Source organism: Giraffa tippelskirchi, chromosome 3 (genome assembly GCF_054371585.1).
Source record: "Giraffa tippelskirchi isolate mGirTip1 chromosome 3, T2T-mGirTip1v1.2.pri, whole genome shotgun sequence".
Classification (NCBI taxonomy): domain Eukaryota; kingdom Metazoa; phylum Chordata; class Mammalia; order Artiodactyla; family Giraffidae; genus Giraffa; species Giraffa tippelskirchi.
This window is the reverse complement of record NC_137277.1, coordinates 103,796,734-103,811,754: the sequence shown is the minus strand read 5'-3', so window position 1 is coordinate 103,811,754 and position 15,021 is coordinate 103,796,734. Positions and strand designations below refer to the sequence as shown.

Below are 15,021 nucleotides of genomic sequence, written 5' to 3'. Positions count from 1 at the left end.
TCTTTCCTTCAACCTCTATGCACAATTATTCCATTGCTCTATTCTCTTAACATTAATAGTTACAGATTATAACTATACGTTGAAAAGAGTTCCACATCTTGGAATCACTCCAAATATTTCGCTTACATCTTTCTTATCCCTACTTTGATGCTCTTGTGTGTCGCCCCTCCTGGATCCTAAATAAGAAGGCAGAGATTGTATCTTTTTATCTGTTTTATCTTTAGTACCTAGCGTAGGTGTTGGCATCTGTATAGATAATCAATTTTATCTGTAACATAAATGAAGGGTGTACATTACATTTTATAATTAAAGTGATACTTTTATTCTGGAAGTAATACATGCTCTTATCAAAAGCTCAGTACTACAGAAGACTATAAATCAATTCTACTCCTCAGTTCAGTTCAGTTCAGTTGCTCAGTCATGTCCGACTCTTTGCGACCCCATGAATCGCAGCACTCCAGGCCTCCCTGTCCATCACCAACTCCCTGAGTCCACCCAAACCCATGTCCATCGAATCAGTGATGCCATCCAGCCATCTCGTCCTCTGTTGTCCCCTTCTCCTTCTGCCCTCAATCTTTCCCAGCGTCAAGGTCTTTTCCAATGAGTCAGTTTTTCACATCAGGTGGCCAAAGTATTGGAGTTTCAGCTTCAACATCAGTCCTTCCAACCAACACCCAGGACTGATCTCCTTTAGGATGGACTGGTTGGATATCTTTGCAGTCCAAGGGACTCTCAAGAATCTTCTCCAACACCACAGTTCAAAAGCATCAATTTTTAGGCACTCAGCTTTCTTTGTAGTCCAACTCTCACATCCATACATGACCACTGGAAAAACCATAGCCTTGACTAGACGGACCTTTGTTGGCAAAGTAATGTCTCTGCTTTTTAATGTGCTATCTAGGTTGGTCATAACTTTCCTTCAAAGGAGTAAGTGTCTTTTAATTTCATGGCTGCAATCACCATCTACAGTGATTTTGGAGCCCAGAAAAATAAAGTCAGCCTCTGTATCCACTGTTTCCCCGTCTATTTGCCATGAAGTGATGGGACCAAATGCCATGATCTTAGTTTTCTGAATGTTGAGCTTTAAGCCAACTTTTTCACTTTCTATTTTCACTTTCATCAAGAGTCTCTTTAGTTCTTCTTCACTAGCTGCCATAAGGGTGGTGTCATCTGCATATCTGAGGTTATTGATATTTCTCCCACCAATCTGGATTCCAGCTTGTGCTTCATCTAGCCCAGCATTTCTCATGATGTACTCTGCATATAAGTTAAATAAGCAGGGTGACAATATACAGCCTTGACGTACTCCTTTCCTATTTGGAACCAGTTTGTTGTTCCATGTCCAGTTCTACCTGTTGCTTCCTGACCTGCATACAGGTTTCTCAAGAGGCTCGTCAGGTGTTCTGGTATTCCCATTTCTTTCAGGATTTTCCACAGTTTATTGTGATCCACAGTGTCAAAGGCTTTGGCATTGTCAATAAAGCAGAAATAGATGTTTTTCTGGTACTTGCTTGCTTTTTCGATGATCCATCGGATGTTGGCAATTTGATCTCTGGTTCCTCTGCCTTTTCTAAAACCAGCTTGAACATCTGGAATTTCACAGTTCATGTATTGCTGAAGTCTGGCTTGGAGAATTTTAAGCATTACTTTACTAGCGTGTGAGATGAGTGCAATTGTGTGGTAGTTTGAGCATTCTTTGGCATCTACTCCTCAGAGTTTGTCAAATTTAGCCAGTGTATCCTTTTAGAAAAATTTCTATATGTATGAAAATCCACACATACTGACTTCTTGATTTTCTTTGTGCGATGATTTCAGGTCTATGAAGGACCTGGAATTTGATTGTACTTAATGAAAAGCTGTGCTTCCCTGGTGGCTCTGACGATAAAGAATCTGCTAATAAATTAGCTTGTTACTGGTTCACAGAGGTTGGCAGAATAGACTCCTATGTCAGAGAAAAGGGCATTTTTAGTCATGGCACGGCAAGTTCTTAAGTTTCAACATGTTTGTATCAGCTCCCCTTACCTGCCAGATCCCCTGGAGGCAATGTGGACTGCCCCAATGCATACTGACAACATGATGAGGTTGAATTAGGAAAAGAACAAAAACCATAGCGAATCCACCATTTTATATAAAGCAGTAAAAGGCTGCTCTTGGTCCTAGAGAAAAATCTCATCTCATTCTTTACATTGCTCACTGTAAACACAGCCCTGAGAAATGGCCTGGGTGAAGGGTAATGGGGACCTGAATCTAGGCCTACACACTGCAGGAGTGTGAGACATCCTAAGGAGGAAGGTCTTCCAATGATAGCTACCCTTGGGTCCCCCATCATTTTGGCTTCTGGTGAAATTTCACTCGAGTATGCCATTCCATTCAATGCCTTGATTAATCTGACAGAGGCTGAGGATAATTTTCTTCAATTTTTCTCATACCACATTTACTTGAGGTTATTATAAATAGGACATAAAGGAGCAGGATTAGGTGAACCTGCAGTATTGACTTTAATCAGGTCTCCCAGATCATGGGCTCAATCATTGTAAATAAGTTTCAGAGGATTTCAGGATGTCTTATTTTTATGCAGCCCAGATGTAGTCTAGGCTACCTTATTCTCCATGTGACTAGTGCAAGGGAATTTAGCTTGATGTGCTGATCCTTGGTTCTCATTGCAAATGACAATCAAGTACCTCAGTACCCACTGGTAAGATAGTCCGTGGGCCATCCTTCCCCAGCTGCAAATATAAAGTCTAAAGGGGCATGGTTCTGTCTGGTTCAATATTTGTGGTTAAACTTGATTTGGACCACCACTACATTGATATGGCTAAGCATGCGCCATATCACTGAAGATTTCTAACCTGGATTGCCATGTGGAGCATAACCTAAAGCTGCTCAGAGAAGTGGAGAAGGAATCCCTTTTTGGAAACTGCCATTGAAGGTATCAGGCACAGCAGAGTAGTCCAGGACTGGTCTATATAACTTTTTCTGTTTTATAGCACATGGATAAGGTGGCAAAGAAACAGTAGGACAGATTGCCAGCTGCAGAAGCCGCTTCACTGAGGTAGGCCATGTGATTATCCTGCCAGGCTCTAATGTCGGGGTGACCAAGAGAACAACATGAATTAGTCTCCCACTCCTTCCTTATATCTCTTGAGACACAATTTGCTTCCTCCTCAGATATGAAGGTTGCCATGTTCCCTCCATAGCCATGACATTTGTGTGTCCCAGTCTAATAAATATAACATCACCTCTTTTTTCAATCATCTTTTACTCAGACCCAGATCTTTCATAGAGGAGAGTTAAATATGAGTGGGACAAGGGAATTTTTACAAAAAAATTACAGGTATCTTCTAGGTTGACCCACATGGAGTATTGTAGTGGGATTTAGTTAACAATGTATACAACCAAGCGCTTCTTATCCTCATGGTCTAGGACCATGTCAATTCAATAGAAGAATTCAGGTCGTGGGGTCAGAATTAAGTTTTAATACTCTAAGCCTCCTTTTGGCTTCACTGTCAGCTAGAGGCATGCCATTTGCGCTGGCTTGAGGTTGTCGTTGGGGAAATAAAAGTCCACCACGTTCAGGAATGGAGAGGGTAGAATCCATGTTTTCAAAATTAATTTTATAAAATTCCCTACCAATTTTATCCTGATCATTAGTCAGTAGGTAGCCAAGAGAAGATGAACTTTCTTTTGGGAAGGCCAAATTCAATAAACCAATTCTCTTGTTCAGGTGGGTGTACCAGGAGGTGATTAGAAATTTGGTCATACGTCTTTTTCAGTTTTTAAAGAGATCGTTCCAATAGTCAACAAAAACTTTGAATAGTAGAAAGTATGGGAAATCTAATTGTTACTGTTCAGTTGCTAAGTCATGTCTGACTCTTTGCAACCCATAGACTACAGCACACTAGGCCTCCCTGTCCTTCACTATCTCCTGGAGTTTGCCCAAGTTCATGTCCATTGAATCTGTGATGCTATCCAACCATCTCCAAGGAAACCATATCCAACCAAGGAAAATCTAATACCTTGATTGTTATTCCATTGTTGAATGGCCTTTGTGACAAAAGACACACCATTGTCAGACTGTAGGTGGTCTGGAAATCAGAAAACATGACTCAGGTTAGTTCCATGGACCACATAGTTGGAGGTAGTTTATTGGAGGAGAACAGCAACAGTGTAACCTGAGACTGGGTAGTATGATGACTTGAGTGCCTGTAGCAAACAAAGCTGTACTCACACAGAGCTGTAAATGGGAACTCTGCTCCCATTATCCCGCCTTAATTTCTGAACCATATTTAAACAGGTACACGTGAACTTCAGTCTGCTCTGTTGACAGGCTACTTCAGCTTCACCCTTAATTATGTTTTTGTCTTAAAGCAGTTGAGGTTTGGGTAGAGGGGACCAGAAGTATCAGAGGGCATGGAACAAGAGAGCAGCTTTATGTAGTGAACAATTATTTTCAGTTTAGAGCACCATTCACCCATAGCTCAAACAAATGAATGTTTAATACAGTGTTTTCAGTTTTCATTATTATTATTGCCAGGGTTTGTATAATTTTCTTTGCATTTTTACCAGACCTTTTACTTCTCAGTCCTTCTTGCATTCATTCATTCAACAGATGTTGATCGAGCACCAATTTTGTGCCAAAAAATGTTTTTGGTATCTTAAGGATAGCACAGAGATTAGTAGATGTAATTCCATGGTGAAAATCAGGCAGTAAATAAATTAACAAGTACTAGTGATAAGTATTCTGAATCAACCACATAAGTACATTGCATAGATGGTGGAAGGGCATTATCTTAGATAAGTTGGTCCAGAAAAGAACTCTCTGGGGATATTTGAGCAGTGATCTGAATAAAGAAAGGGTGAAAGATTGTTTCATTACTTAGGAGAACAGTGTTCTAAAGAGTACTTCAAGCATGAAGATTCTGGAGTGCATTAAGTAAAGGAGAGAGTCAGAAGATGAAATCTGAAAGGCAGTCAAGGTCCAGATTTGGTTGTTTTATAGGCAAAGTTAGGGATTTGGAATTTATTTTATTACTATATGTAATAAAAAGCCATTGGTCAATAATGATCAGAACTTAGAACATATCTGATTAATATTTAATTTTAACATGACCAAATTTCCTTCTGTGTGAAGAATAGGTTTTATGGGAATGTATTTAAGAAAATCAATCCCACTCTTACATATATACTCAAGAAACACATATGTCCATTTGTATTTGTCCATGTATCAAAACTTGTACATGAATGTTCATCACCAAAATATTCATGATGGCCAAAATGTGGAATTAACCCAAATATGGATCAACTGATAAATAAAATCTGATATATTCATGCAATGGATATTATTTGTTGAGAAAAAGAAGTAAAATACTGGGATGTACTACAACACAGATAAAGTCTTGAAAACATTATACTAACTGAAGAAGACAATAACAAAGGACAACATATTGTATGACTTAATTTATGTGGGATGTTCATAACAGGCAAATCTATAGAGATAGATACTCAGTTGGTGGTAACCTAGAACTAGGGACAATGGGAGAGTTGGAGGGTTGTAGTAAAGAGGAGTGTTTTCTTTCAAGGAAATGAAAGTGTTCTAAAGTTGATTGCGGCAATGGATGCACAACTCTGTGACTATACTACAAGCCATTGCATTGTACATTTTAAATGTGCGGATTGGACTGAATAGTATGTGAAGTCTATCTCAATAAAGCAGTTTTTTTTAAAGTTAAAGCAATATATCAAGTTGGTGGTTATGTAGGTTAAATCTATAGGTAGAAAAAATCTGTAGGTAGAAAGTGAAAGTGTTTGTGGCTCAGTCATGTGTCCTACTCTTTGCGACCACATGGATAGTAAGTAGCCTGCCAGGCACCTCAGTCTATGGAATTCTTCAGGTAAGAATACTGGAGTATAGATGGAGCCAACAGAATCTGTTGCAAGGTCAAATATGGGTGTGAAAAAAAGAGCTGTCAGAAAATAGTACAAAGTGTTTTGACTAAGTTATGGCAAAACCTGCTTAGGACTTATGTAAGATAATGACTGAGAACTAACCATTGGATTTGGCCATGACTGTCTCAAATAAGTCTTCCACATAGTGGTGGGAGCTAAAGACTGTTGGGTTTAAAATAGAATGGAAGGACAAAGATATGGGATGTATAGGCAAAGATTATACATAGTTCTTTCCAGGAGTTTTGCATTCAAGATGAGCAGAGAACTGGAAGCATAGATGAAAAGAGATGTGGGGTCAAATTAGTTTAAGATGATTATTCATATGGCATCTTTGTATTGATAGAAATGACTTATTCAAGGAGAAAAACTGAGGCAGAAGAGACAAGTGCATCAGTAAAGCCCATGAATGTGTGGGATCAGAGGATGTTATACTCCTTAAAAGATAGTTCGTCCATCGTCACACTCAGACTTGCAGATTTAGGAGTGGCAGTCACAGGAACTAGCAAGTTGATACACTCAACATGGCAGTAAGCAAAATCCTCTTCTGACTGTTTATATCTTCTTGCTAAATGTATATATGTAGTGATGAGCTGAGAGGAAATAGTGTGGAGATGGCAGTCTGAAGGCAAACAAGGTGAAAAGTTAGCTGAGGAATGGGAATTGATTTGACAAGAGCTATTGCAGGATGGCTCTGAGGCACTGCAAGTCCAGTATGAGTTCATAGATTTAAAATGAGAACAGGCAGCACATTTTTGGGGTTTCTTTCTAGTCATGTTCATCTGTTTGTATGTAGGAGTGGTGTAGGGGAGAATTAAATTTAACTAGTGTATTGGTATGCTAAGGCTGCCATAACAAAATATGACAGACTGGGTGACTTAAACAATAGAAATTTATTTTCCAACAGATTTCAGAAGTCCAAATCAGTGTGTCAGTAGAGTTAGTTTCATTCTGAAGCCTGTCTCTGTGGCGTGCAGATGACTGCCTTCTCTGTCTTCACATGGCCTTTTCTCTGTGTTTGTGGTTTGTGTTCTAATAAACTCTGTGTTTGTGTTCTCATATGGGTACCAGTCATATTGGATGAGGGCCCCTTTGTATGACCTTATTTTAACTTAATTACCTCTTTGAAGGATCTATCCCCCAATACGGTCACATTCTAAAATATTGGGGGTTAAAACTTCATATATGAATCTTCTTGGGGAGGGAGGCACACAGTTCCACGCATAACAACAATGCTGGAGTTTTAAAATTTAAATATATTTTTGAGGTGAGAGAGGGTGTATGTAAAATGTGCAATCTGGTTTTCACAGAGTTAATTATTTGAGAAAAAGAGACAAACGGTAAACAAACTTTTAAAAAAATACATTTTAAGTAATATGTTAGGAGAGTATTAATAGGTACCAAGAGTAAAATAAAGTGAGCTAAGGAAACACAGAGTGATTAAATTGTGTGCTATTTATAGGTTGATAGGAAAGCTCTCTGTGATTTGACTAGAAAGTAAGATTTAAAGGAAGTTAGAGCAGGAAGCCATGACTGCATCAGTGGGCAGAGAACACAGCATATGCACAGCCCCGGGGCAAGATAGTGATTGGTATGTGTGAGGAACAGCCAGGAGACCCAAGTGACTGGTATGGAGAACAATGGTACCAAATGAGAATAGAAAGGTAGTAAGTAGAAATGCTCTTATCTGATGCAGTTGGACTATAATTTCTTTAGTTAATAAAATTTTTAGTAAATCAGTGAATCTTGCAATAGGTACATAAACATTTTGGTTTTGCCTTTAAAAAATGAAATATAATTTACACAGACTGAGATGCACAGATCTTAAGTGTACAGTTCAATGAGTTTTAGCAACTGTAAAATCCCATGGAACTCATATTCCATCAGCAACTACATATGTTAAATATATGTCTAATAAGTAAATATAAAATATATTTCTAATGCTCTCATATTAAATATATTTCAATATAATATAAATATTAATATATTTGTAAATACCAAACGTATCTTTGATTCTCATCCTGACTCCTGACCTCCTGAACACACACATACTTAATGTACACTGCTTCTCTTAAGGATAGGGAAGAAAATCCTCATTCATTTTTTCTTGTTATTTCAATGCTATTCATGATGATAATAACTATTACTATTACTGTTACCATTATAAGAACTTTATATGTATTAGTTAATTAGATACTCAGAGCCTTATGAGGTAGCTATAAGAAATATACATTTGGTTATTCAGATGACCATAATACATTGCTCAACTATATTTTGGGGTTTCCCCAGTGACTCAGTAGTAAAGAATTGGCCTGCATTGCAAGAGACGTGGGTTTGATCCCTAGGTTGGGAAGATCCCTGTAGAAAGAAATGGCAACCCACTCCAGTATTCTTGCCTGGGAAATCCCATGGACAGAGGAGTCTGGAAGGCTGCAGTCCATGGGACCTACAAAAAGTAAGGTATGACTGAATAAACAACAACTACTGTTCATATTTTGTGAATAGAAAAAGGCATAGAACATTTAGGTAACTTGAATTAAGCTATACAATAAGTGAGTGTGGAACTCAGATTCAGATCATGACATCATAACTCAGCTAGAGCCAGACATGCTGGAATGTGAAATCAAGTGGGCCTTAGAAACAATCACTACAAACAAAGCTAGTGCAGGTGATGGAATTCCAGTTGAGCTGTTTCAAATCCTGAAAGATGATGCTGTGAAAGTGCTGCACTCAATATGGCAGCAAGTATGAAAAACTCAGCAGTGGCCACAGGACTGGAAAAGGTCAGTTTTCATTCCAATCTCAAAGAAAGGCAATGCCAAAGAATGCTCAAACTACTGCACAATTGCACTCATCTCACACGCTAGTAGAGTAATGCTCAAAATTCTCTAAGTCAGGCTTCAGCAATACATGAACCGTGAACTTCCAGCTGTTCAAGCTGGTTTTAGAAAAGGCAGAGGAACCAGAGATCAAATTGCCAACATCCGATGGATCATCGAAAAAGCAAGAGAGTTCCAAAAAAGCATCTATTTCTGCTTTATTGACTATGCCAAAGCCTTTGACTGTGTGGATCACAATAAACTGTAGAAAATTCTGAAAGAGATGGGAATAGCAGACCACCTGACCTGTCTCTTGAGAAACCTGTATACAGGTCAGGAAGCAACAGTTAGAACTGGACATGGAACAACAGACTGGTTCCAAATAGGAAAAGGAGTATGTCAAGGTTGTATATTGTCACCCTGCTTATTTAACTTATATGCATAGTACATCATGAGAAACCCTGGGCTGGATGAAGCACAAGCTGGAATCCAGATTGGTGGGAGAAATATCAATAACCTCAGATTTGCAGATGACACCACCCTTATGGCAGAAAGTGAAGAGGAACTAAAAAGCTTCTTGATGAAAGTGAGAGAGGAGAGTGAAAAAGATGGCTTAAAGCTCAACATTCAGAAAACTAAGATCATGGCATCTGGTCTGATCACTTCATGGAAAATAGATGGGGAAATAGTGGAAGCAGTGTCAGACTTTATTTTTGGGGGCTCCAAAATCACTGCAGATGGTCATTGCAGCCATAAAATTAAAAGACACTTACTCCTTGGAAGGAAGGTTATGACCATCCGAGATAGCATATTAAAAAGCAGAGACATTACTTTGCCAACAAAGGTCCATCTAGTCAAGGCTATGGTTTTTCCAGTGGTCATGTATATGGATGTGAGAGTTGGATGGTGAAGAAAGCTGAGCGCCGAAGAATTGATGCGTTTGAACTGTGGTGTTGAAGACTCTTGAGAGTCCCTTGGACTGCAAGGAGATCCAACCAGTCCATCCTAAAGGAGATCAGTCCTGGGTGTTCATTGGAAGGACTGATGTTGAAGCTGACACTCCAATACTTTGGCCACCTCACGCGAAGAGTTGACTCATTGGAAAAGACCCTGATGCTGGGAAGGATTGGGGGCAGAAGGAGAAGGGGACAACAGAGGATGAGATGGCTGGATGGTATCAATGACTCGATGGACATGAGGTTGGGTAAGCTCCAGGAGTTGGCGATTGACAGGGAGGCCTGGCGAGCTGTGATTCATGGAGTCACAAAGAGTCAGACATGACTGAGTGACTGAACTGATGCTTGATTTCCTACTAATAGTCAAATTTTATGTTATGAATATGTGAAGTTTTCTTAAAGGCAAGTGAGGGCATTTTTTTCTGTTTTTCTACCATCTTTCCCCATTAAGACATTCATTTAACATTGTCATTGGCTGTTTCTTTGTCTCTTACTGTATCTTTCCTTGTGGCATGGTTTTTATGGTTTACTGTAGTTTTTACAGTGCACTGTTTGATTTAGGCTATAGGTGGATTCCTCTAGTCCACCTGAATTTTTGATTTTCATTCATGTGAAGAGCAGTCTTTCTGTCAATAAGAACTGTAATTAATTCAGGGTAATTTTTTCAAAACTTACTCACTATAATTTTTAATCATTAAACCAAAATGCATAATTGTCCAGTCATCAGCTCCCAGAAGTTCCTGCCTAACTAGTTAAAACATTAAAGTGTGTTGGTAGCCGGAATGTTCTGGAAGCACTGCCCAAAGTTTTCCATGAGCTGCATTCATCCTTTGGGAGCCTCAAGTATAGCCTCATAAAATAGATTGAATATATTTGCACCAATTATGTAGTTTTCTACAAAAGAAAGCATTTGACGAGAGATAAAAATGTATCTAACAGCAACTAAAGTAGACACCCCCCCAACCCAGGTAAGTGATAACCTTATAATTAAAAAAAAATTCTTTCTGATTTAAAAAATATACTTACCAAACTTCTAAGCTTTACTTAGATCTTTTTTTTTTTTTAATTTTTGAAATCCTTTTTTATAGAATAGTAAAATTGGTGCATGTTTTCAAACAGAAGTTCTGTAATATCTCAAAGTCTATGGCTAATACCATTGTTTGGTTTTGGTTTTGGTTTTGTTGCTAAGTCGTGTCTGACTCTTGCAACCCCATAGACTGTAGCCCGCCAGGCTCCTCTGTCCATGGGATTCTCCAGGCAAGAATGCTGGAGTGAGTTTCCATTTCCTTCTCGAGGGAATCTTCCTGACTCAGGAATCGAACCTGGGTCTCCTGCATTGCAGGCAGATTCTTTACCGACTGAGCTATGAGGGAAACCTCTTAAAGTGAAAGTGAAGGTTGCTCAGTCGTGTCCAACTCACTCCGACCCCATGGACTGGATGGAATTCTCCAGGCCAGAATACTGAAGTGGGTAGCCTTTCCTTTCTCCAGGGGATCTTCCCAACCCAGGGATCGAACCCAGGTCTCCTGCATTGCAGGTGGATTCTTTATCAGCTGAGCCACAAGGGAAGCCAACCATTATTTAGTGGACAAGAAAAAAAAAAAAAAGGAAAGACAATATGATTAGCAAGATGACACTTGATAGCTCTGTAACTCCTGATTTTTTCCTATCTAGAGAAATATTTTAAAGAGGGGAATACTATGTTCAAAACTTTGAAACAATTAGAAAAGGATAGAAGAGCCTGTAGTTGATGCAAAATTTAACTATGGGCCACATTGATTTGGCAAGCCAGAACTTGGATTTGGCTTGAGAAACAGAGTAGTGTTTGCAAATAAATAGTCTTACTGGAATAGAACATAATACAGATGCTGATTCTCTTAAATAAACTTGGGCCACCAGTTGTGCTTATGTTGGTTAGTGTTGCTTTGTATATTGTGCCATCCTTCTGCTTGATCAGTTTTATTGTTAAGAAGAGCATTGAAACAGTGTATGTGATTACTATTTTACAAGAACTAGCAGATAACAAATGATAAAATTTAGTATGTTTTCAAGGTATAAGTGTTTTCACAGTAGATAGAATTTAAAACTTGATATATATATATATATATATATATATGGAAAGATTGTTTCATAAATTAAAATATTTAAAGAGCAACTTAGTTTTATCACATAATATAGTAAAGTTAGAGTTTTCTCAGTGTTAATATCTTGATATATAGATCTAGCAGGGTCTGAAATTACAATAATTTGAATAATGCTTGAAGTTGTAATAAGATGTGATTTTCATTTTCTATTATGGTTAAAGTTTAAATTGAATTCTCAATAACCTCAACTATTAGGCTCTCATTAGGAAATGACTTATCTTAGACATTTGAATATTTAATAATAAGTGATTTCAGATTTTGTATTATAATAGTATACTTTATATTTCTTTAAAAAATGTTCTCATACTTTATCTTGTTTAAGTCTCACAGTTTTGTGAGGTAGATGGGAGAGGAACTATAAGTAAAGAAAATGAAGCACAGAGAGGCAAAATGCTTACTTAAATTCATAATTCCACTTTATGACAGCCAGTCATGGTCCTTTTTATGTCTTTTATTATAGATCCTTATGATAAAAGATCCTATAATACATAGATCTTATATAACATATAGATTTTTTTTTTTATTATGGGATATTTTATTTTAAGGTTTTCCTTCTAAATCTGGGAATGGCCTTTTAGCTACCATCAGCGTAATATATACTGTTACACAGGGCTCTTTTCCTACAATAAACTGAAGGAACCTGCTCCATCTTATGTCCAATGAAAGACAGAAAATTAAATAGGTTGAATTTTTTCAAATCTCATATTCACTGACATATACATAAAGTAACAAGAAATATGTATGTGGGAATCCTTCCCTTGTTGTCAGGTTTAGAGGCTGAGTTCCAATGTTTACTTATAATTTTTACAGAAAAATGAAGTTGAAATGAAACAAAATAATTAGCATGCTGTTTCAAAGAAAAAGAACCACAGTCAAGTTTCATGCATTCCTTAGATTTGTATATGTTCTATTTTTTTAAAGTATTTGTTGAATAAATGTAAATTTTATGTAGATGTTGAAAGTAGGCTCTGTTATAATAATTTTTTAAATTGTCACTTTATGTAAGCTTTGAATTGTTAATACTCTGATCAGATTGTGACAGACAGTAGCATTTGTGTTGCTTTATGATGCAAGGTCAGCTGCCATTAATTTAAAGAACTTCTGCCTCAGCAAATTGTACTTTGATGTTTTTATTTTGAGACAAGCGTTTCTGAGATAGTCCAAGTATCTTTGTATTTAATAGCTGTTCTCCTCAAATATCTGTCAACATTGTTACTTATCTTATTCACATAAATAAATTTATATTTCAGTTTCTATTATTTTAATGTAGCCAATGATATGAGACTATTTTTGTGTTGATATAGTTATTCTATAGATAAAAATAACATGATAGTTATTATTGTTCTATGTAGTGTAAATAAAACAAACAAGTATATGTTATTAATTCCACACTTACTTTAAGTATCTCTTAATAATTGCACACATATCTTTGTTATGCCTTTAGAATTCTTGCTCTGGTTATTTTCTTTTAAATCACTTTACATTTAATGTATTATTCACTGATAATTTTTTGAATGTGTGCTACCCATTCTCAAATGCATATCTGTAGTGGTTATTTTCTATGCAGATCAGATGGGTTTTTAAGGCTAAATAACTGATGACTTATTTCATGTAATTGCCTTTTTGTCAAATATTTTAAAAAATTTCTTAATATTAATGACTGTATTCTGCAATATGATTTACAAGTATTATCATTTTTGGTCCTCATAGCAAACCTTTATTTTTGGCACTGTTAGTTTCATTTTTATAGATGAGGAAACTGAGGCTTACAAAGTCTCCCCTATGTAGGAAGTGAATAAGTCCAGGCCTTTCTGTGTAAAGGCCAGTTCTTAGCCATTGCAATATATAATAACTCAGGATGACTCTAGTTCAGCAACACTGGCTCCTGAAAAGTGCTGATTCATGGTAAATTCAGAACTGCACTATTTTATAACCTAGCACTTTACAGAATATGGTGATAGAACTTTAAGCAAAAGGCAATACAACATGAAGAAAGCAAGTGGTTCCCAAGGGCCCAGCAATATAGTGGCAGATCTAGGATTAATTGTTAGAATTTAAGGCCCTTGGCTTGCTTACAACTCTCATTTATTTGGACTTTTAATTCTGAACTTGAAGGCCAAATGCTGATATATATGAGAGCATTAAATAGTCATATGTTTCATGTTATATCACATTTATGCAAAATAAACTGTGAGACAATTATTTTTTCTTCTTCCTTTTTTTCCCAAATACAGTGGGATGCATCCTGCTTTTATTCGGGAGTTCACCTCTGTGGCTTGGATTTATCACAGCCGTGTCTGTCTTTGATCTCTGTGTTAACTAGAAATCAAGGGAAGACATGAGGAGGTTTGTTTACTGCAAGGTGGTTCTAGCCACCTCACTGATGTGGGTTCTCGTTGATGTCTTCTTACTCCTGTACTTCAGTGAATGTAACAAATGTGATGACAAGAAGGAGAGGTCCCTGCTACCTGCGCTCAGGGGTAAGTACGTATGAAGCAGATGTTTCTTTTATACAGATAAGAATGGTGGTGACTCATGATAAAACATGACATTTCAAAATAAGAGTTCAGTTTATTGACTTAGAAGAGCATTTGGGCAGAACTGTTAATGTACATTTAGCCATGGGAAAGCTACTTTACTTTTCTTGGCCTCAAGTGTTTTGTTGGAAGGAATGAGGAATTATCTCACCTCTAAGGTACCTTCCAATTCTAATAATTCCAATATTTTGTGACTGAAGTGAGCATTCAAATTGGACAGAATTTTAAATTTAGGCTTTTAGAAGCATAAGCCTTTAGAGATCAAGAACATAATGTAAAAAAGGAAAACTACTGAAGTGAGATGGTGAGGAAAGTAGCAAAATGAGACTAGATTACAGCCCTCAAAACTTCCCAAAGCAATAAAAGGACACTTTTTTAAAAAGCAAAACATGTTGGTGGCTAGATTTAACTTGTGGGCTATCAGCTTGCCACCCTATGTTAAAGGCAAAAGATAATTTTAAGTGTATTAAAAACTCATTTTTACTCAATATTCCCTCTTAAGGAACCAGTGTCAGTGACTAGATAAGCATGAATGCTAAAGAAACATAATAATTTATATAAATGATGATTTATTAAATATAGTCATTCACTTCCTAAAGTTATTCCATGTAATTTTTCTATG

The 15,021-nt window shown here is 37.1% G+C and overlaps 1 protein-coding gene across 19 annotated transcripts in view; it reads left to right on the top strand.

The window, feature by feature from the left end:
• The window catches only part of GALNT13 (polypeptide N-acetylgalactosaminyltransferase 13), a 556,330-nt gene that overhangs the window by 60,358 nt on the left and 480,951 nt on the right, over positions 1 to 15,021 (top strand). For all 19 annotated transcript variants that reach the window (XM_081577989.1, XM_081577987.1, XM_081577982.1 and 16 more), the window contains exon 3: positions 14,097 to 14,342. In XM_081577989.1, coding sequence (XP_081434115.1) covers positions 14,201 to 14,342 — 142 coding nt within the window. In that variant the 5' untranslated portion in view covers positions 14,097 to 14,200. The remainder of the gene's footprint in view (positions 1 to 14,096; positions 14,343 to 15,021) is intronic.